This window comes from Akebia trifoliata, chromosome 9 (genome assembly GCF_017979445.1).
Source record: "Akebia trifoliata isolate Shusen 1 chromosome 9, ASM1797944v1, whole genome shotgun sequence".
NCBI classification, from domain to species: Eukaryota; Viridiplantae; Streptophyta; class Magnoliopsida; order Ranunculales; family Lardizabalaceae; genus Akebia; species Akebia trifoliata.
The window spans coordinates 7,023,671-7,045,119 of NC_141383.1; the positions used below are offsets into that span (position 1 = coordinate 7,023,671).

The 21,449-nt window shown below is 34.5% G+C and overlaps 3 protein-coding genes across 6 annotated transcripts; 2 read left to right on the forward strand and 1 right to left on the reverse strand.

Annotated features, from left to right (window-relative positions):
• The first annotated feature begins 2,970 nt into the window (after window positions 1-2,970).
• Window positions 2,971-7,191, forward strand: LOC147394221 (clustered mitochondria protein-like). 4 transcript variants are annotated; one of them, XM_086454707.1, is made up of 6 exons: window positions 2,971-3,282; window positions 3,881-4,012; window positions 4,133-4,244; window positions 4,516-4,600; window positions 5,750-5,881; window positions 6,987-7,191. In XM_086454707.1, the coding sequence occupies exons 1-4, from the start codon at window positions 3,253-3,255 to the stop codon at window positions 4,521-4,523; spliced, it is 282 nt and encodes a 93-aa protein (XP_086310833.1). In that variant the 5' UTR covers window positions 2,971-3,252; the 3' UTR covers window positions 4,524-4,600; window positions 5,750-5,881; window positions 6,987-7,191. The 4 variants fall into 4 exon arrangements, 2 of the variants coding, with proteins under 2 accessions (XP_086310833.1, XP_086310832.1); XM_086454706.1 differs by lacking the exon at window positions 6,987-7,191 and having other exon boundaries at window positions 5,750-6,980; XR_015181771.1 differs by lacking the exon at window positions 6,987-7,191 and having other exon boundaries at window positions 2,975-3,055; window positions 4,140-4,244; window positions 5,750-6,980.
• Window positions 7,192-12,812: 5,621 nt separating this feature from the next.
• On the forward strand, window positions 12,813-14,127 carry LOC147394222 (ABC transporter C family member 10-like). The gene is made up of 5 exons (XM_086453248.1): window positions 12,813-12,885; window positions 12,974-13,167; window positions 13,504-13,567; window positions 13,638-13,877; window positions 13,971-14,127. The coding sequence occupies exons 1-5, from the start codon at window positions 12,813-12,815 to the stop codon at window positions 14,060-14,062; spliced, it is 663 nt and encodes a 220-aa protein (XP_086309374.1). The 3' UTR covers window positions 14,063-14,127.
• A 1,013-nt stretch (window positions 14,128-15,140) lies between these two features.
• LOC147394223 (ABC transporter C family member 10-like) lies at window positions 15,141-16,455 on the reverse strand. The gene is made up of 5 exons (XM_086453249.1): window positions 16,383-16,455; window positions 16,101-16,294; window positions 15,701-15,764; window positions 15,391-15,630; window positions 15,141-15,297 (listed from the first exon to the last, which is right to left on the reverse strand). The coding sequence occupies exons 1-5, from the start codon at window positions 16,453-16,455 to the stop codon at window positions 15,206-15,208; spliced, it is 663 nt and encodes a 220-aa protein (XP_086309375.1). The 3' UTR covers window positions 15,141-15,205.
• Between the last annotated feature and the right edge of the window lie 4,994 nt (window positions 16,456-21,449).

Genomic DNA, 21,449 nt, shown 5'->3' on the forward strand with positions numbered 1-21,449 from the left:
GTCAACGGATCCCAACCCAATAATTAATGATTCGACTAGAAGAATCATTTTCATTTAAAGATTTGTATAAATTCAAGAATATTTGGAATTGGTAAATGTGTCACAAATAAGACTTGAATTCAAATAAAACAGTTAAAAAAGATAATACACAAAGACTGAATCCAACGTACAATCCAAATGGAAGGAAATTAGACATGAACACAAATGAAGTCTTGTGATCACAGAAGATCTCTATGATTATGGAAGGAAGGCATATTATAAGAAAACTACCAAATCAAGGGAATTGGGAAAATAACCTATAAATGAGATTAAATGGTAAATATAAAAGACTTTGGGCTTTTGTACAAGACTGTTGTAAATGCAGAAATCTGCTCTACCTCGAGATCTCAACACATATCAAGATCTCACACCCTATAAACACACAAATAATGGAAAAATATAGAAAATAGAGAAGAAAATGATATTTTACGTGATTCTGCAAACGTACCTATGTCCATGAGTTTAGATATCCATTCCATTATAATAAATCTCATGTTACATGATTTCTTCTCCTCCATCTCCCTCACTCCTCTATTTTACAATGGTCTTTAGCCCTTTAAATAGAAAAATCCTAAAGCTTAGAAAAGAAATACTGAACTTAGTTAAATTACAATTTTAACATTTACCCTATCCAAATATAGTATTTGTCTAAAGGGGTGGAATCCTCTTAAATTGAGATTCTCCCCTAATTAGATAAAGTTTCTCCCAAACGTTACTATGTGCTCGCCTCAAGATTCCCATTGATTGGTGTGAAATAAATTATCTAGATTGGGAGAGGATTTTATCCCTCCACAATAGTCCCCTCTAGATGGTGGAGATTGATGTACCAAGATTTGCCTTTAAGAACTCTGTAAGAATCCTTCCTCAATGAGCACCATCCTTGATTTCTTAACTAATATGATTCTATGAGTTTTCGAGCTAATCTTCTTTCATGTTTGGCACAAATATGATCCTCTACTTGGTTGAACTCTAATAATAAGTCGAGGCTTCAACAATAGAACCGACTATCTTAAAATTCGGATTTGACTCCCAAAATGAATTAAGGCTTAGACAAAAAATACAAAAACCAACCAACATAATAGGTCAAACTTGGATCGTAGAACGAACCAAGACTTTGAAAAATAAAATGATCGACCAACCTAGAGATTGGAATTCCTTTTTATGTGCCAACCAGCCAACAAAGAGGTCAGATTTGATTTTTTAGTTAAACCTATCTTGAAGACTTATCCATTTTTCTAGCCATTCATAAGAATAAGGCTTGGTTCCCATGCTCCCATGCTGAATCAAGTTAAAGTACTTAACTATTTTTCCCATATTCAACTCAAATAATAGGACTCGATTTCCAAAATGAATTGTACTTAAAAAATTTTATTTTATAAGCGTACACAACCTTAAGAGGAAGGCTTGATTCCCTCAATGAACCTAGACTTAATCAATGAATCAAGACTTAACTTTCTTAAACCTACTCAACCTCAAAAGTAAGACTCGATTTCCTTAATGAACCAAGACTTAACCAATAAATCAGGACTTTACATTTTTGAACCTACTCAACCTTAAGAGTAGGACTTGATTCCCAAAATGAATCGAGTCTTAACCTTCTTGAACATATTTAACCTTAGAAGTTGACTCGATTCCCTTAATGAATTGAGACTTATCCTTCTTGAACCTAATCAACCTCAAGAATAGGGTTTGATTCCCCAAATGAATCGAACCTAAAAACCGTAACATTTTTCTCTACTCTCCCTCAAAAGTAGTCTTTGGTTCCCTTAATGAACTGAATATGAAAACTTAACTTTTTTCCCTACTCTCCCTAAGGGTAGGGCTTTATTATCTCATTGACCAGAACCTAAAAACTAACGTTTTTCCTTACTCTCCCTCAAGAGTTGAATTTGGTTCCCTCAATGAACTGAACATTAAAACTTAATTTTTTTCAACCAGTTTAACCAACTAGAACACGTCTCGATTTCCTTAATGAACTTAGCTACCTTTTCCTTTTTAATCATACTCAACCTAAAATAACAAGGTTTGTTTCCTCAATGAACCAATCTACCTTTCGATACTCAAATATAGACCAAAAGATAGCCCATCTTTATATTAGGATGAGCTCAATTAATAACATTTTAAATAAAATCCCTCTGCCTCATGAAATCTGATAGCATAACTTAAATCCTCTCCACCCTACTAGCAACTTAAGTAAATCCCCCCACTTATTAAAATTCTACTTATAGTAACTTCTTAAGTAATACCCGAGTTCAAGTCCCTACCTAATTATACTCGGATCAAGTCCTTATGCAGAAATTAATCATTATACCTCACAATCTGGACTTAAACTGAGTCCTTGAAGTATATTTTAATATTACCTTGGAGATTGGATTCGTATTAATTCCCCCAAATATACACGACGGATTAGAAATTGAGTAATAAATCAAATCGTTTAACTCCGTAGAGTCCCTAAACTTGATCAAGTTGGACATATAAATTAGCCCCCAAGTTTTCCTTTTATCAAGCCATACAAACAAAACAAATTGGATCACATGGGATCCATTTTATTGGCCCAAACTGAGCACTTAAACATTAGTCTACTACAAGAAAACAGTGAAACAGGAACAAAATTATAAAACGGATTTTATCCGTTTCTAATTAAAAACAGGTTTAAACCGTTTTACCTAATAAAGCCGTTTTTCCCGTCTCATTTCCCGTCTCATTATTGGGAACGAACCACTCATTCTCTCGATCTCTCGCTCTCTCAGTCTCTCTCTCTCTCTCTTTGATCTTTTGCTCTCTCTCTCTCTCGATCTCTCGCTCTCTCAGTCTCTCTCTCTCTCTCTCTCTCTCTCTCTCTCTTTGATCTCTTGCTCTCTCTCTCTCGATCTCTCGCTCTCTCAGTTGATCTCTCTCTCTGATCTCTCGCTCTCTCAGTCGATATCTCTCTCTCTCTCTCTCATTCTTTCTCGCTCGGTCTCTCGGTCGATCTCTCGCTCTCTCAGTCGAGAAGGCACATCTTGTTCTCTCATGGGTTAAATTTTCGTTTGACTACTTTTTACATTTTGATATTCTCTCCGATAATTTCTAATCTGTAATTTCGATATTTTTTTTTGCATTAAAAGCCCTAATTTTCCCCAAATTTTCAATTTTTTTGAGGATCTGTGGATGATTAGTTGTAGAGATTTGAAGATAATTGTTTTTGATTTTTCTTCCTAGAGCTAGATTTATATGGATCATGCTGAGTTGAACACGGAGCAGGTATGTAATCGAATTGTGCTTCGCTTCAATTTATTTTGTGATTTCTGATTCTGATTCACTTTGTTAAGTTCTTCATCTAAACTCTCAAAAAACTCTTTCACCTTTTCAATCCAAATTAAAATCAAATCGAAGCAAACTATGAGATTGAAGTTAAATCAGTTTGAATTTTGATTCCGATTTCAAATAAAAATTATAATTTTTTTACCTCATCTTCTTCAGAAAATAACTGAACAAGCTCTGTTTGATACAATAACTGAACAAGCTCTGGTTTTTACAGCAAAATCTTGATTAATTTTTCCTTTTTTTTTTGTTTGTTTGTAATATTTATATATATGGGGATGCAGTTTTACTGTGTCCATCAATCTACAAGTCTTCTTAGAATGTGTTTAACACTATCTTTAGATTTTGTTATAATATATATTGCAGTATTATAAATAATTGCATTTCTATCTGATGTTTTTTCCAAGGTTATCATGTTCGGCACCAACACATATTTTCTTGTCTATCTGACAAACATTGTATCTATAATTTGTACTCAACTGCCTACCTCTTAATTATTTTACGCACATTAAGAGTTACTTTGTAATGGTTTTCACAGTATACAACAAGTGGGAATATTAAGGCTGTCCAAGAATGTGATTCTGCACTTGCTGAAAATGGTGTATTGTCTGAGGAAATACTTTTGAACTCTAATGTATTTATCGAATTTAAGTTGGCTGGGAGTCGAGAAGTAAGTCTTGTTATTTTAAGTTATTAACTATGTGATGATGCTTCCTTTTGATTTCACCTTTGTAATTCTAATAGACTTCCAATTTTCTATTCTCTTGTCTAACCCCTTCGTATTTATTAGGAGGTAGCTGCTGATGAAGATAATGTGAGGAAGGTTTGTTTGTATCTTAAAGATGAAGTGATCCTTAAGTTTGTTCAAGATCTTTGCACGCTTGAGGTTTCACCCATGGATGGTCAGATATTAACTGAACCATTACATTTTCATGGAATTAATGTCTGTTATATTAGAAAAGCAAGCATTAGCTGAATATGTGGACGTTCCTTGTGCATAAAGGACATGTTTTTTAACTGCCTTTTTCCATGCATTTCCTCTTAAGCTGTAGAAATTAGGAAAGTAAGCCTTTCTTAATTCCAATTTGAAGATTTGTTATATTTCTTTCTTTTTTCTTTTTTAATCTAATCGCTACTTTGTTCTTTCTGATGAGTCTAAATCATGTTCTCCAGATAGCTGATATGACTAGGCATTTACCTCATATTTGGGATCTGTGTTGTCGAAATTGTTGTTAGGTCTGCAAAACACATTCTCAAGGTGAACCTTCTTATCTGCTTAACTATTTATGTTCTTGAAGTTCTTTCTACAATTTTGAGATATTGGGTTTGAACTTTTACCATTGCACATTTAGTTGCAGTAAAAATCTGAAATGTTGCTATTGCATGTAAATAGAATGTAACTTCATTCAATAAATCGTCCATGTTTGAAATTTGAAAGTAAAAACATATTTGAAACTTGAAAGTAAAAACATGGTGTTTTGGTGCCAATTTTTAATGCTCTCAACCTTGCTTTTTCTACATACTATGCTGCTTTTACAATAAACAGGTTGTCCGATCAATATACAATATTTCTTTGCTTAGAGCCTAGCACCCACCTAATGGTATATTATCAATCCACCAGATAATGGGTGGTGGCAAAGGTAAAAATGCGGCAGATTTTGAGATTTTGATGTTGGAATCCGATTATATATATATATATATATATCTTTTCTTGTATTTAGATGGATGCAATTTCTAGCAAACTGAAAAACAAGACCTAAATTAAAGTTCTATCATCTCAATTATTATTGGTTTATCGTTTCATTCTTAAATTCCAAATTAGAATCTAGAACCGGGATCTAAAATCCAGAATCAACTCCTTTGTCATCAAATCAAGCCACTGTTTAGAATATGTATTCCCATGGTTTTTCCATGGTCCATTTAATTCTCTATTTTTAAAGCTTCTATTTACTTTAATATATATCACACTCAATAACATACCAGATTAGTTATGGATTAACCGATCTGAAAGGGCTTTGATCATATAAAATTTGAGAAGGTATTTAGATTACATTATATATTTTATACATCAAAACAGATTTTATCCAATTCTGACTCGATCCAAATGTTTATCAGATGGGATTTGGATCATTATTGAGATCTTTGACAAGAATCCAATTCGATTTATTGGATCAGATTTGGGTCTGATCCAATATTGGTCCCAGATTGATTTAGACCCAATCCATTGACAGCTTTAGTTTGTTAAGGAAGGGCAGCAATGAGCAATTTGCCTTCACTTCTCTTCACTTTTAGATCTTCTTTTATTATATATAGAACTTCTCTTCACTTTTTTAAGTTGATTTGACTTACTAATGCTGTATTAAGCTTTGAACAAATGATTAACCTTTTTTAACGTTGTGGTGCGTAGAATCAATCAACAACACCAATAAGAAGAAAAGACCAGCAGTGATAATAGTCATCGTATCAATAGCGTCATCTATACTTCTCTTGGGTTTGGTGATTGGGTGCATTATTTGGAAAATAAGGAGAAAGAAAGAAGGTAAAATCATTCTCAACACTTACAAAAATCTTCTATAGCTGAAACAGAACTCCTGTTCGTATCATTATCATTAATGTCACACTGCAATTAAAGTATCATTTCTATAAAGACTTCTCTTCCTTTTACTACTTTTGCTTTCATTGCTTTCTTTAATGTCACACTGCAATTAAAGTATCATTTCTGCAATTAAGTTCTGATTGTTTAGTTGGCATGCTTGTAATCTATTTTTCTCATGATTGATTTTGCACGTGTTCTCTTTGGGTTCAATCCAAGGTGTTGTTTGTCCAATCTCTCTTAGATATGGTTTAGAAAAATAATGTAAAGCTGTTTGAATCTCATCTCTTGGATTTTCATGATTTCAAATCTACTTGAAGTGTCGAAAGAGATATATTTACTTTTGTTTCTATATTGTGGAGTCATTGTGCTTATGTTTATTTTTTGCAATTGTTCTTCTTTTAAATAAAACAAATCACAGACACTGCACCCAACTCCACAACACAACACAACATAAATCAGTAACTATATGGTGAGACCCTTAAGTCCATTTATTGGATAGGCAAGATAACTCAAGACAATTGAATCTTGTCTGGAGATCTCATCGGGGTTGGGAGTCCTAATCCACAGTGCCATGTGCCCCACAAGTACTACAGATGTAGGGAGGGCAGATTTGACTCATTGATTGAAGTTTTCCCCCCTTTTTTGTGCTTTATTTTTTGTGGAAACATGCACATTCATTGAACTTCGTTGTTTACTCTCTAGATGGGTAATGCTGTAGTAGCTTGCCCGCCTCGTTTCCCATATGTTGATTTTGAACCCAAAATTTTAGCCAATCATATCTATCTGGGCTTGGTCCTGTAATCCCCGCGGATAATTATCATCCTCCATATGTTGATTTTGTACCCCAACTTTTAGCCGGTCATATCTAATATGAGCTTGGTCATGTAATTCCCAAGGAAAATTAGCTATTCATGTAAGGTTGAACAGATCTCGAACATTAATACCTGGAGTGGAACATTCAGGCAGTTTTAAGAGTAAAGCAGAGAACATGTTTATAAAAGAACAATTACAGAAACATAGGTGCTATCCATTTTATGGGACTAAACAGGTGATGGGTTTTGATGGTTGTCCTTCGGTTGCTCGACTGGGGCATTTGAGATTTCATGAGATAAAAGATGGATCATACGAAGGTTTCTCTCAATAATATGTCAGGTAACTGTATTGTTATGTTGTAAACTTGTATGCTAGAGGGTGGGTATGCGTGTTATTTTTATTTATGTTTTGTGATGCTCAAATTTCTTCAAATGTTACCTAATATTTGCATTCTATTATATAAGCGAAGAAGTCGTTCTGTTTCTCCACGACGCTTTTCACCAACACCAAGGCGACGTATAATCAAAATCTTGGAAGACATGCTTCAGGTATACAAGTTGCACTATGATCAGTCTATTTGTTTGTTAAGGGAACTACTCAAATCATTGTTCTTCTGTGGGATTTGGGTTTTTAGATCTCAAACACTCCTTTGAAGGTGTAATGTGGTGACACGAAGGGCTGCTTGATTGGCAACTACAGACATTGTGGGGATCTTAAAGAAGATAGGGAGAGATGGGAGTGATGTCATTGCTTCCTTGTAGGCACCTGTGCTTGTGTAACAATTGTGAAAGGGTTTGTCGATGCATTGTAATTTTGGATTTGTAAATTATGACTCATTGTAATTCTTTGTGTATAAATTAATGTGATAGAGAATCTCGATGTTCTCTATTTGGGTTTATTTTGACCATGGGTTATAAGTGCGTAAAAAAAAACCAAATTTTTTTTTAAAGTTTAGATATTAGTTTATGATCATTTTAGACATCGGGTTGTAACCGATGGCTAAGGTCTCAGATTTAGCACATCAGATTTTAAAAGCGATGTCTAAGATAGTTTATTAGGGGCGTGTGTTCTCTAATATAAACGCGGATTTTGAACGGTTCTTAGCCGTTCCAAATTAGGAATTCTGGAACGGTTTTTCACCGTTCCAAATCATGTGATATAAAACGGCTTCCAACTAGGGGTGCAAATTAATTCGGTTCAAACCGAGAACCGAACCAAACCGTAGAATTTGGATTGGTTTGGTTCGGTTTAATATTATTTCGGTTCGGTTTCGGATCTGAAAAATGAAGAACCGACGAATTCGGTTCGGTTCTCGGTTTAAACAATATAAAAAACCGACCCAACCCGAAAACCGAATAAATATTTATTTAAAATAAAAAATTAAATATATAATTAGTTTTTAAGTTTTAAAAAAAAACTTAAAAACCTACCTGTGCGTCTGCTCCCTTCCCTTCCTTCTGCTCTCTCTCTCTCTCGGCTATTCAGTTGCAGCGTTTGTGCTGCCGACGGTCGCACCTCCCTCCGTCATTTTCAGTTTAACTCCGGTGGTCATCCCCCCCTTCCTCCCCTTGTCTCTCTCTGTCTCTCTCTTGGCATTGTGTGCGACACAGCGACAGTGCACATAGCTGTGAGCTGCATCTCAACTCCGGCAGCCGGCGGTGGATCGCTCTTTCTCTCTCTCGTCCTGAGGTACGTTTATCTCTCTCTCTCTCTTCATAAATTTTAGCCCACAATCTCATGAAGATTAGTTACATTTTGGATTTGATTTTGGTTTTAAATCACAAGATCTCTTAGTCTTAGATTGTTATTTCAAGATATAAACCAGACCCTCTCATAGATCTTGGTTTTAACCATCAGAGATTTTGATTTTAAAACATCGAGTATTTTACCCATTTCCAATTTCACGCTCAAAACACCTTATTTTGTTCGAAATTTCAAATGTAACAAGAAATAACGAAAATTGTCAAATTTCCAAATAGGAAAAATGAATCCAATATTTGAGTAACTTTTGGAACGAAAATTAATGAAATTAATAAGAAGAGACCTGAAAATCGGAAGAATATGGAGTCAATCCTTACTTGGTTTGCACCTCAACTTCCGAATGTTCCATCAAAACTAGATCAGAAATTAAAAAAAAAAAAATTATATATATAGGGTCAGGTTCAAGGGCCATATGAGAAAACATATGTAAAAAGTTTCGTTTTTAATAAAATTTTAAAATATGGTTTAGAAATTTTGGATTGAGCTGATTTTTTGTGACGATGATCTCTATGATGGGAAGATCATCAAAAAAAAATAAATCAGCCCAATCTGAAACTTCTAACCCCATTAAAAGTGATATAGAATGTGGACCGTCGATTTTTTACCAATTTTTATCACTAATTTGTAAATCACTTTTGATGGATTTAGAAGATTCTAATTGAGCAGATTTTTTGTGAGGATGATCTTTTCATCATAGTGACCATCCTTGCAAAAAATCAGCTCAATCCAAAACCTCTAACTCTTATTTTGAAAAACGAAAGTTTTTTCATATGTTTTCTCATATGGCCCTTGAACCGGCCCCCACACATATATATATATATATATATATATATAAAAGGTCCCATTCAGCAACAAACATTTTGACAAACATTTTGGCAAAACATTTTTCAAAACATGGGTTAGAGGTTTTAGAATGGGTTGATTTTTGGTGAGGATGATCTCTATGGTGAGGAGATCATCCTCACAAAAAATCAGCCCATTCCAAAACTATAGCAAACAATACGCTCAAAATTGTATCTTGAGAGCATTTAATTGGAACATTAATTCATATTGAATGTTTTTTTACTTAATTATTTTAAATATTTTGATGTATATTGAGACTTAATTGATATTTTTTTTTGTCAGATGTCAAATATGGGAGACAAAGACACTATCAATGCCAATATTGAACCAGTTATTGATTCTACTCCTTCTGCTCCTTCTGTTCCTTCTGCTACTACCGGCACTGTTGTTTCAAAACCTAAGGTAAGCTCAACTCGCAAGCCTTATAAACCAAAATCTGATGTTTGGGATCATTTTACTAAAATGAAAAATGATAATGGGGGGAAGTCAGAAAGAGCCAAATGTAATTATTGTGGTTCAGATTACGGGTGTTCAAGTGTTAATGGGACTAGTACATTAAGGAAACATTTAACTAAATGTCCCAAGTATCCTTATCGTGATGAGAAGAGGCAAAAAATCCTATCATTCCAAACAATAGGACACGAAGGAGATAGTAGCCTTACTTCTTGGAAATTTGACCAAGAGTTATGTAGGGATGCCCTTACAAGAATGATAATCACTGATGAGTTGCCTTTTAAGTTTGTGGAACGCGAAGGTTTTCAATATTTTTTAAGCGTATTGCAACCTAAATTCCATTTAGTGTCTCGCACCACTATAGCAAAAGATTGCTTACAATTGTATGCAAATGAAAAGAAGAAGTTGAAGAATTTTTTGAATACTTCTGTCCATAGAGTCTCTCTTACTACGGATTTGTGGACTTCTTTACAAAACATTTCATACATGTGTCTCACTGCACATTTCATTGATAAAAATTGGAAACTACATAAAAGGATACTTAATTTTTGTGTAGTTACTAGTCATAGAGGTGAGGCAATTGGTAAAGCAGTTGAGTTATGTTTACTTCAATGGGGCATAGAGAATGTGTGTACTATCACGGTTGATAACGCAAGTTCTAACGACGTTGCAATTGGTTATTTGAAAAAAAAGTTGAACAAAAGGGGTGGTTGCATTCTACAAGGTGAATTTTTGCATATGAGGTGTTGTGCACATATTTTGAATTTGATAGTAAAAGAAGGGATTAGTGATGTGCATGATTCTATTAGTAGAATTCGCGGGGCTGTGAAATATGTGAGGAGTTCTCCGTCAAGAGCTCAACAATTTAAGAAATGTGTTGACCAAGAGAGAATTACATGTAAGTGTTCTTTAGTCCTTGATGTTCCAACTAGGTGGAATTCAACATATCTTATGTTGGATACCGCTATAAAATTTCAAAAAGCATTTGAACGGTTGGAAGAACAAGAACCACAATTTGAGAAAGAAGTTAGAGGAGGGCTTCCCACTGAAGGTGATTGGAATTATGCTCGAGTCTTGGCTAAGTTTTTACAAACTTTTTATGATGCATCTAAACGAATGTCGGGTTCTCTTTATGTCACTGCTAATTCTTATTTTCATGAAGTTTGTGCCATTGAAAATACTATTTCTGATTGGTCTAAGAGTCTTGATCCTTTCTTGAGTTCTATGGCAGTGAAGATGAAGGATAAATTTGATAGGTATTGGGGGAGTCTTGACAAGGTAAACAAGATGTTGTTGGTTGCTGTGGTATTAGATCCTCGTTATAAGTTGAGATATGTAAAATTTTGTTACTCAAAAGTTTATCCACTTATAAAGGTTGAGGAGTTGATTAGAACAATAAGGGGAACAATAAACCAAATTTTTCAGCATTATCAGTTTCTTGACTCAACTTCAGCTATTTCTTTAAATGATTTTACTCAAACTTTAAATGAGATGGAAGTTGATCAACTAACTGGTGAAGGTACTGTTCAAGTCAAGTCACTTCAATCTGAGTTTCTGAAGCACTTGGAAGAAGAAGAAAGTGTGGATTGCAAATCAGAAGTAGACAGATACTTAGAAGAAAGTGTTGAGAAGCAAGACATAAATTTTAATATTTTGGATTGGTGGAAAATTAATTGTTCTAAGTATCGCATACTCTCCATGGTGGCACGAGATTTGTTAGCTATTCCGGTTTCCACTGTTGCTTCCGAAAGTGCTTTTAGCACTGGGGGTCGTGTTTTAGATCAATTTCGTAGTTCTCTAACCCCGAAATTGGTGGAATGTTTAATTTGTGGGCAAGATTGGTTACGTGCTTCACCAATTTCAATTGATGTTGAAGAAAGGTTAGAAGAACTTGAAGAAATTGAGTCAGGTAACTTTTAATTTTTATATGATTTTATTTTATTTGTGAAGTTCTTTAATTTCTATTTTCTATTTGATAACGATTTATTTTATTTTCTACTTTTACAGCTATTACAGATGATTCTGAGCTTCTTGATTGAATTACAAATGCCTCTTCATTCGTATTTTTAGGTAAATTGTTATTCCATAAATTATTACAATAGAATAATTTTTTTAAATATTCGACTTTATATATATAACAATAGTGTTTTTTTTTTTTGTTAGACTTATTGATTGGAGCATGGAGGAAGATGGAGAATGGTTAATTTTTTTTGTGCTTTACTTTTTTGATTATGTATGGTTTCTAATAGAACTAGGGTGTTATTGTAAGGAAAGATTGATTTATTTAAGACAAATTGTATGAATGTGTTGGTGACTTGGTGTGATATTTGGATTTTAGACATTTTAATATTTAGATTTGGATTTTGGACATTTTAATAGTTGATATACAAATTGTATGCCTTTCCTTGACTTGCAATATGAAAAATCTGACTTTCATTTAAAGACATCCCCGAAGGTGAGGAGAACATAGGATGTAAGACTCTTTGGTTCTGAATCTCTATTTGCTGACAATCTTACTCATGGGCTAGCCAACCTATTGGGTTCATGGTAATTACTTTTCATATCACAATTTAAGAATGTTTCTACAAATATATTGGGTTCGTGGTAATTCCTTTCATAAATTCTGAATGTATGTAGATGGTTGATACACATAAACATGCTGACATGGTGCCTCGGTGTTTCCCATTGTCTATGTAAAGTGGTGCTGCCCATGGAGGGAAGACCCTTTTCATGGCATCGCGGTTGAGTAGCCAAGGTGAGATTTTAATAGAAATTTTGTATTTGTTTATCTAAGAAGTTGTTGCATTTGGTATTTTAAGATGTGGGAGAATCAGATTTATGAATGAATGTATGAATGGTGTATACTCCTTTCACTTAAACATGAGCATCAGATTTTATGTTTTATTCCTCTCTTTAAATCTGAGCAGATTTTATGCTTAATTACATCATATTTTAAATCTTTTTACTTGTATTATTAATATGTGAACTAATGCACAATTATACAATGGCTGTAAACATTGACTTGAATTTATTTCCTTCTGCATCAGGAAGAACAAACCTATATAGATATGGTTATGGTTTTGATCTTTGTTATGTTGCTAAGATTGCTTGAGATAGTGAAAGTTTATAAGAACTCATTTTAAATGACATAAGACGTGGATTTAGACAAAATTTTGTTTCGCCTTGTAGAGCCTGCAGGGGGAAAAATTATTATAGATGACCTTGACATCTCAACAATCGGACTTCATGATCTGAGGTCTCGTTTTGGAATCATACCTCAAGATCCTACTCTTTTCAATGGAACTGTGAGATACAATCTGGATCCGTTATCCCAACATACTGACCACGAAATATGGGAGGTATTATTCAGTTTTATGCTTTGTGCTTAATATTAGGATAAGTTATAATTGCTCATAAACCGCCAATGTTAATGGTCTTGCGAGTTCTTGTCCCGTGGATCCAGCATCGTAATAGTTGAACTTTTGCTTAGATTATTGACCTATCCATGGTCTTGAATCCTGCTTGACCAACAGTGTGAGTTAAATGAGATGTGATTCCAACAGTTTGATTCATGAGATGTGTTCACTTGCACATTTGAACATGGACATCTTTGCATTTTATTTATTAAAATATAAATTGCCATGAACGCCAGTTGTAGTAGATAACTAATACAGTTTCTTATGCTTGTTTGGTAGGTTCTTGGGAAATGTCAGCTTCAAGAAGCTGTACAAGAGAAAGAAGAGGGTTTGGATGCTTTGGGTAAGACTTTAAGTTTGTGGTGTTGCTTTTGTTTTGAGTAGTAGTCCCAAAAAACAACTTGATATTGCAGTTGTAGAAGATGGATCCAATTGGAGCATGGGACAGCGACAATTATTTTGTTTGGGCCGTGCTCTTTTGAGGAGAAGCAGAATATTGGTGCTGGATGAAGCGACGGCATCCATCGACAATGCAACAGATTCGATTCTCCAAAAAACCATAAGGACAGAATTCGCAGATTGCACTGTGATCACAGTGGCCCACAGAATACCAACAGTGATGGACTGCACAATGGTGCTTGCCATCAGTGATGGTGAGTTTCATTGCATATGGTTGTGGACCAAACTGGCTGAATGTCTGGGCAGAAGTTTGAAAGTCTCGAATATATGTTTCATTTGTTTTTCAGGAAAATTGGTGGAGTACAATGAGTCGATGAAGTTGATGAAGAGAGAGGAAACATCAAAATTTTGTTTTATTCTTGGTTATCCCATGGTTTGAAAAATTGGGATTCATACTACCCACAGTCCAGTTGGGTTAAATGTTTCAGCCATGTACATGTACTGGTTCAACTTTTGAGAATGTTCCTGTATTTCATTTCACTCAACTTGAGAGAAATGTTGCCACGTAAATGATACATATATGCACTTCATTATGATTTGAGTGCTCAAGCAATGTACCATGTCTTTTGGCTTACATATTATGAATTTTTTTATGTGATTAAATCCTGATGTATCAATTCAGGCTACCTAGAAAAAATGTATTCAATTCAGCATCATTTTGTTTGAATAATATGATAGTTTTTTAAAGGGAAAGTTTCCTTTTTGAACTTGATATTCTTACTCTTGAAAGTGAAAATCTCAGGGAAACATCAAATTGGAAAAAAAAAAAATTTAATTAACAACCCGTGGAACCGAACCGAATTAAGGTCGGTTCGGTTCGGTTCGATTCTATGTCAATTCGGTTCGGTTCTGGGTTCAATATTATGGAACCGACCTTGGTCGGTTCGGTTCTAATTTTGCTCAAAACCGAACCAACCCGAACCGAGTTGCACCCCTACTTCCAACCGTTTAAATTAGGGGTGTAACTCGGTTCGGGTTGGTTCGGTTTTGAGCAAAATTAGAACCGAACCGACCAAGGTCGGTTCCATAATATTGAACCCAGAACCGAATCGAATTGACATAGAACCGAACCGAACCGAACCGACCTTAATTCGGTTCGGTTCGGTTCGGTTCCACGGGTTGTTAATTAAATTTTTTTTTTTTCCAATTTGATGTTTCCCTGAGATTTTCACTTTCAAGAGTAAGAATATCAAGTTCAAAAAGGAAACTTTCCCTTTAAAAAACTATCATATTATTCAAACAAAATGATGCTGAATTGAATACATTTTTTCTAGGTAGCCTGAATTGATACATCAGGATTTAATCACATAAAAAAATTCATAATATGTAAGCCAAAAGACATGGTACATTGCTTGAGCACTCAAATCATAATGAAGTGCATATATGTATCATTTACGTGGCAACATTTCTCTCAAGTTGAGTGAAATGAAATACAGGAACATTCTCAAAAGTTGAACCAGTACATGTACATGGCTGAAACATTTAACCCAACTGGACTGTGGGTAGTATGAATCCCAATTTTTCAAACCATGGGATAACCAAGAATAAAACAAAATTTTGATGTTTCCTCTCTCTTCATCAACTTCATCGACTCATTGTACTCCACCAATTTTCCTGAAAAACAAATGAAACATATATTCGAGACTTTCAAACTTCTGCCCAGACATTCAGCCAGTTTGGTCCACAACCATATGCAATGAAACTCACCATCACTGATGGCAAGCACCATTGTGCAGTCCATCACTGTTGGTATTCTGTGGGCCACTGTGATCACAGTGCAATCTGCGAATTCTGTCCTTATGGTTTTTTGGAGAATCGAATCTGTTGCATTGTCGATGGATGCCGTCGCTTCATCCAGCACCAATATTCTGCTTCTCCTCAAAAGAGCACGGCCCAAACAAAATAATTGTCGCTGTCCCATGCTCCAATTGGATCCATCTTCTACAACTGCAATATCAAGTTGTTTTTTGGGACTACTACTCAAAACAAAAGCAACACCACAAACTTAAAGTCTTACCCAAAGCATCCAAACCCTCTTCTTTCTCTTGTACAGCTTCTTGAAGCTGACATTTCCCAAGAACCTACCAAACAAGCATAAGAAACTGTATTAGTTATCTACTACAACTGGCGTTCATGGCAATTTATATTTTAATAAATAAAATGCAAAGATGTCCATGTTCAAATGTGCAAGTGAACACATCTCATGAATCAAACTGTTGGAATCACATCTCATTTAACTCACACTGTTGGTCAAGCAGGATTCAAGACCATGGATAGGTCAATAATCTAAGCAAAAGTTCAACTATTACGATGCTGGATCCACGGGACAAGAACTCGCAAGACCATTAACATTGGCGGTTTATGAGCAATTATAACTTATCCTAATATTAAGCACAAAGCATAAAACTGAATAATACCTCCCATATTTCGTGGTCAGTATGTTGGGATAACGGATCCAGATTGTATCTCACAGTTCCATTGAAAAGAGTAGGATCTTGAGGTATGATTCCAAAACGAGACCTCAGATCATGAAGTCCGATTGTTGAGATGTCAAGGTCATCTATAATAATTTTTCCCCCTGCAGGCTCTACAAGGCGAAACAAAATTTTGTCTAAATCCACGTCTTATGTCATTTAAAATGAGTTCTTATAAACTTTCACTATCTCAAGCAATCTTAGCAACATAACAAAGATCAAAACCATAACCATATCTATATAGGTTTGTTCTTCCTGATGCAGAAGGAAATAAATTCAAGTCAATGTTTACAGCCATTGTATAATTGTGCATTAGTTCACATATTAATAATACAAGTAAAAAGATTTAAAATATGATGTAATTAAGCATAAAATCTGCTCAGATTTAAAGAGAGGAATAAAACATAAAATCTGATGCTCATGTTTAAGTGAAAGGAGTATACACCATTCATACATTCATTCATAAATCTGATTCTCCCACATCTTAAAATACCAAATGCAACAACTTCTTAGATAAACAAATACAAAATTTCTATTAAAATCTCACCTTGGCTACTCAACCGCGATGCCATGAAAAGGGTCTTCCCTCCATGGGCAGCACCACTTTACATAGACAATGGGAAACACCGAGGCACCATGTCAGCATGTTTATGTGTATCAACCATCTACATACATTCAGAATTTATGAAAGGAATTACCACGAACCCAATATATTTGTAGAAACATTCTTAAATTGTGATATGAAAAGTAATTACCATGAACCCAATAGGTTGGCTAGCCCATGAGTAAGATTGTCAGCAAATAGAGATTCAGAACCAAAGAGTCTTACATCCTATGTTCTCCTCACCTTCGGGGATGTCTTTAAATGAAAGTCAGATTTTTCATATTGCAAGTCAAGGAAAGGCATACAATTTGTATATCAACTATTAAAATGTCCAAAATCCAAATCTAAATATTAAAATGTCTAAAATCCAAATATCACACCAAGTCACCAACACATTCATACAATTTGTCTTAAATAAATCAATCTTTCCTTACAATAACACCCTAGTTCTATTAGAAACCATACATAATCAAAAAAGTAAAGCACAAAAAAAATTAACCATTCTCCATCTTCCTCCATGCTCCAATCAATAAGTCTAACAAAAAAAAAAAACACTATTGTTATATATATAAAGTCGAATATTTAAAAAAATTATTCTATTGTAATAATTTATGGAATAACAATTTACCTAAAAATACGAATGAAGAGGCATTTGTAATTCAATCAAGAAGCTCAGAATCATCTGTAATAGCTGTAAAAGTAGAAAATAAAATAAATCGTTATCAAATAGAAAATAGAAATTAAAGAACTTCACAAATAAAATAAAATCATATAAAAATTAAAAGTTACCTGACTCAATTTCTTCAAGTTCTTCTAACCTTTCTTCAACATCAATTGAAATTGGTGAAGCACGTAACCAATCTTGCCCACAAATTAAACATTCCACCAATTTCGGGGTTAGAGAACTACGAAATTGATCTAAAACACGACCCCCAGTGCTAAAAGCACTTTCGGAAGCAACAGTGGAAACCGGAATAGCTAACAAATCTCGTGCCACCATGGAGAGTATGCGATACTTAGAACAATTAATTTTCCACCAATCCAAAATATTAAAATTTATGTCTTGCTTCTCAACACTTTCTTCTAAGTATCTGTCTACTTCTGATTTGCAATCCACACTTTCTTCTTCTTCCAAGTGCTTCAGAAACTCAGATTGAAGTGACTTGACTTGAACAGTACCTTCACCAGTTAGTTGATCAACTTCCATCTCATTTAAAGTTTGAGTAAAATCATTTAAAGAAATAGCTGAAGTTGAGTCAAGAAACTGATAATGCTGAAAAATTTGGTTTATTGTTCCCCTTATTGTTCTAATCAACTCCTCAACCTTTATAAGTGGATAAACTTTTGAGTAACAAAATTTTACATATCTCAACTTATAACGAGGATCTAATACCACAGCAACCAACAACATCTTGTTTACCTTGTCAAGACTCCCCCAATACCTATCAAATTTATCCTTCATCTTCACTGCCATAGAACTCAAGAAAGGATCAAGACTCTTAGACCAATCAGAAATAGTATTTTCAATGGCACAAACTTCATGAAAATAAGAATTAGCAGTGACATAAAGAGAACCCGACATTCGTTTAGATGCATCATAAAAAGTTTGTAAAAACTTAGCCAAGACTCGAGCATAATTCCAATCACCTTCAGTGGGAAGCCCTCCTCTAACTTCTTTCTCAAATTGTGGTTCTTGTTCTTCCAACCGTTCAAATGCTTTTTGAAATTTTATAGCGGTATCCAACATAAGATATGTTGAATTCCACCTAGTTGGAACATCAAGGACTAAAGAACACTTACATGTAATTCTCTCTTGGTCAACACATTTCTTAAATTGTTGAGCTCTTGACGGAGAACTCCTCACATATTTCACAGCCCCGCGAATTCTACTAATAGAATCATGCACATCACTAATCCCTTCTTTTACTATCAAATTCAAAATATGTGCACAACACCTCATATGCAAAAATTCACCTTGTAGAATGCAACCACCCCTTTTGTTCAACTTTTTTTTCAAATAACCAATTGCAACGTCGTTAGAACTTGCGTTATCAACCGTGATAGTACACACATTCTCTATGCCCCATTGAAGTAAACATAACTCAACTGCTTTACCAATTGCCTCACCTCTATGACTAGTAACTACACAAAAATTAAGTATCCTTTTATGTAGTTTCCAATTTTTATCAATGAAATGTGCAGTGAGACACATGTATGAAATGTTTTGTAAAGAAGTCCACAAATCCGTAGTAAGAGAGACTCTATGGACAGAAGTATTCAAAAAATTCTTCAACTTCTTCTTTTCATTTGCATACAATTGTAAGCAATCTTTTGCTATAGTGGTGCGAGACACTAAATGGAATTTAGGTTGCAATACGCTTAAAAAATATTGAAAACCTTCGCGTTCCACAAACTTAAAAGGCAACTCATCAGTGATTATCATTCTTGTAAGGGCATCCCTACATAACTCTTGGTCAAATTTCCAAGAAGTAAGGCTACTATCTCCTTCGTGTCCTATTGTTTGGAATGATAGGATTTTTTGCCTCTTCTCATCACGATAAGGATACTTGGGACATTTAGTTAAATGTTTCCTTAATGTACTAGTCCCATTAACACTTGAACACCCGTAATCTGAACCACAATAATTACATTTGGCTCTTTCTGACTTCCCCCCATTATCATTTTTCATTTTAGTAAAATGATCCCAAACATCAGATTTTGGTTTATAAGGCTTGCGAGTTGAGCTTACCTTAGGTTTTGAAACAACAGTGCCGGTAGTAGCAGAAGGAACAGAAGGAGCAGAAGGAGTAGAATCAATAACTGGTTCAATATTGGCATTGATAGTGTCTTTGTCTCCCATATTTGACATCTGACAAAAAAAAATATCAATTAAGTCTCAATATACATCAAAATATTTAAAATAATTAAGTAAAAAAACATTCAATATGAATTAATGTTCCAATTAAATGCTCTCAAGATACAATTTTGAGCGTATTGTTTGCTATAGTTTTGGAATGGGCTGATTTTTTGTGAGGATGATCTCCTCACCATAGAGATCATCCTCACCAAAAATCAACCCATTCTAAAACCTCTAACCCATGTTTTGAAAAATGTTTTGCCAAAATGTTTGTCAAAATGTTTGTTGCTGAATGGGACCTTTTATATATATATATATATATATGTGGGGGCCGGTTCAAGGGCCATATGAGAAAACATATGAAAAAACTTTCGTTTTTCAAAATAAGAGTTAGAGGTTTTGGATTGAGCTGATTTTTTGCAAGGATGGTCACTATGATGAAAAGATCATCCTCACAAAAAATCTGCTCAATTAGAATCTTCTAAATCCATCAAAAGTGATTTACAAATTAGTGATAAAAATTGGTAAAAAATCGACGGTCCACATTCTATATCACTTTTAATGGGGTTAGAAGTTTCAGATTGGGCTGATTTATTTTTTTTTGATGATCTTCCCATCATAGAGATCATCGTCACAAAAAAATCAGCTCAATCCAAAATTTCTAAACCATATTTTAAAATTTTATTAAAAACGAAACTTTTTACATATGTTTTCTCATATGGCCCTTGAACCTGACCCTATATATATAATTTTTTTTTTTTTAATTTCTGATCTAGTTTTGATGGAACATTCGGAAGTCGAGGTGCAAACCAAGTAAGGATTGACTCCATATTCTTCCGATTTTCAGGTCTCTTCTTATTAATTTCATTAATTTTCGTTCCAAAAATTACTCAAATATTGGATTCATTTTTCCTATTTGGAAATTTGACAATTTTCGTTATTTCTTGTTACATTTGAAATTTCGAACAAAATAAGGTGTTTTGAGCGTGAAATTGGAAATGGGTAAAATACTCGATGTTTTAAAATCAAAATCTCTGATGGTTAAAACCAAGATCTATGAGAGGGTCTGGTTTATATCTTGAAATAACAATCTAAGACTAAGAGATCTTGTGATTTAAAACCAAAATCAAATCCAAAATGTAACTAATCTTCATGAGATTGTGGGCTAAAATTTATGGAGAGAGAGAGAGAGATAAACGTACCTCAGGACGAGAGAGAGAAAGAGCGATCCACCGCCGGCTGCCGGAGTTGAGATGCAGCTCACAGCTATGTGCACTGTCGCTGTGTCGCACACAATGCCAAGAGAGAGACAGAGAGAGACAAGGGGAGGAAGGGAGGGATGACCACCGGAGTTAAACTGAAAATGACGGAGGGAGGTGCGACCGTCGGCAGCACAAACGCTGCAACTGAATAGCCGAGAGAGAGAGAGAGCAGAAGGAAGGGAAGGGAGCAGCCGCACAGGTAGGTTTTTAAGTTTTTTTTTAAAACTTAAAAACTAATTATATATTTAATTTTTTATTTTAAATAAATATTTATTCGGTTTTCGGGTTGGGTCGGTTTTTTATATTGTTTAAATCGAGAACCGAACCGAATTCGTCGGTTCTTCATTTTTCAGATCCGAAACCGAACCGAAATAATATTAAACCGAACCAAACCAATCCAAATTCTACGGTTTGGTTCGGTTCTCGGTTTGAACCGAATTAATTTGCACCCCTAGTTTAAATTCATTAACGACGCCTCGATTAGAGACGGTCAGTGAACCGTTTCATAGTAGGTTAGGAATGGTTATAAACCGTTCCTAATTTCCATATTCGCTGCATTATTTTTATGC

Bases quoted from the DNA above. Each gene is read 5' to 3' on its own strand.
- LOC147394221 (XM_086454707.1), top strand. From the start codon at position 3,253: ATGGATCATGCTGAGTTGAACACGGAGCAG. The intron at 3,283-3,880 runs GTATGTAATCGA...TGGTTTTCACAG, and splicing joins CTGAGTTGAACACGGAGCAG to TATACAACAAGTGGGAATAT. The intron at 4,013-4,132 runs GTAAGTCTTGTT...CGTATTTATTAG, and splicing joins AGTTGGCTGGGAGTCGAGAA to GAGGTAGCTGCTGATGAAGA.
- LOC147394222 (XM_086453248.1), top strand. From the start codon at position 12,813: ATGGCTGTAAACATTGACTTGAATTTATTTCCTTCTGCATCAGGAAGA. The intron at 13,168-13,503 runs GTATTATTCAGT...CTTGTTTGGTAG, and splicing joins CTGACCACGAAATATGGGAG to GTTCTTGGGAAATGTCAGCT. The intron at 13,878-13,970 runs GTGAGTTTCATT...TTTGTTTTTCAG, and splicing joins GGTGCTTGCCATCAGTGATG to GAAAATTGGTGGAGTACAAT.
- LOC147394223 (XM_086453249.1), bottom strand. From the start codon at position 16,455: ATGGCTGTAAACATTGACTTGAATTTATTTCCTTCTGCATCAGGAAGA. The intron at 16,295-16,382 runs GTTTTGATCTTT...ACGTGGATTTAG, and splicing joins CCTATATAGATATGGTTATG to ACAAAATTTTGTTTCGCCTT. The intron at 15,298-15,390 runs GTGAGTTTCATT...TTTGTTTTTCAG, and splicing joins GGTGCTTGCCATCAGTGATG to GAAAATTGGTGGAGTACAAT.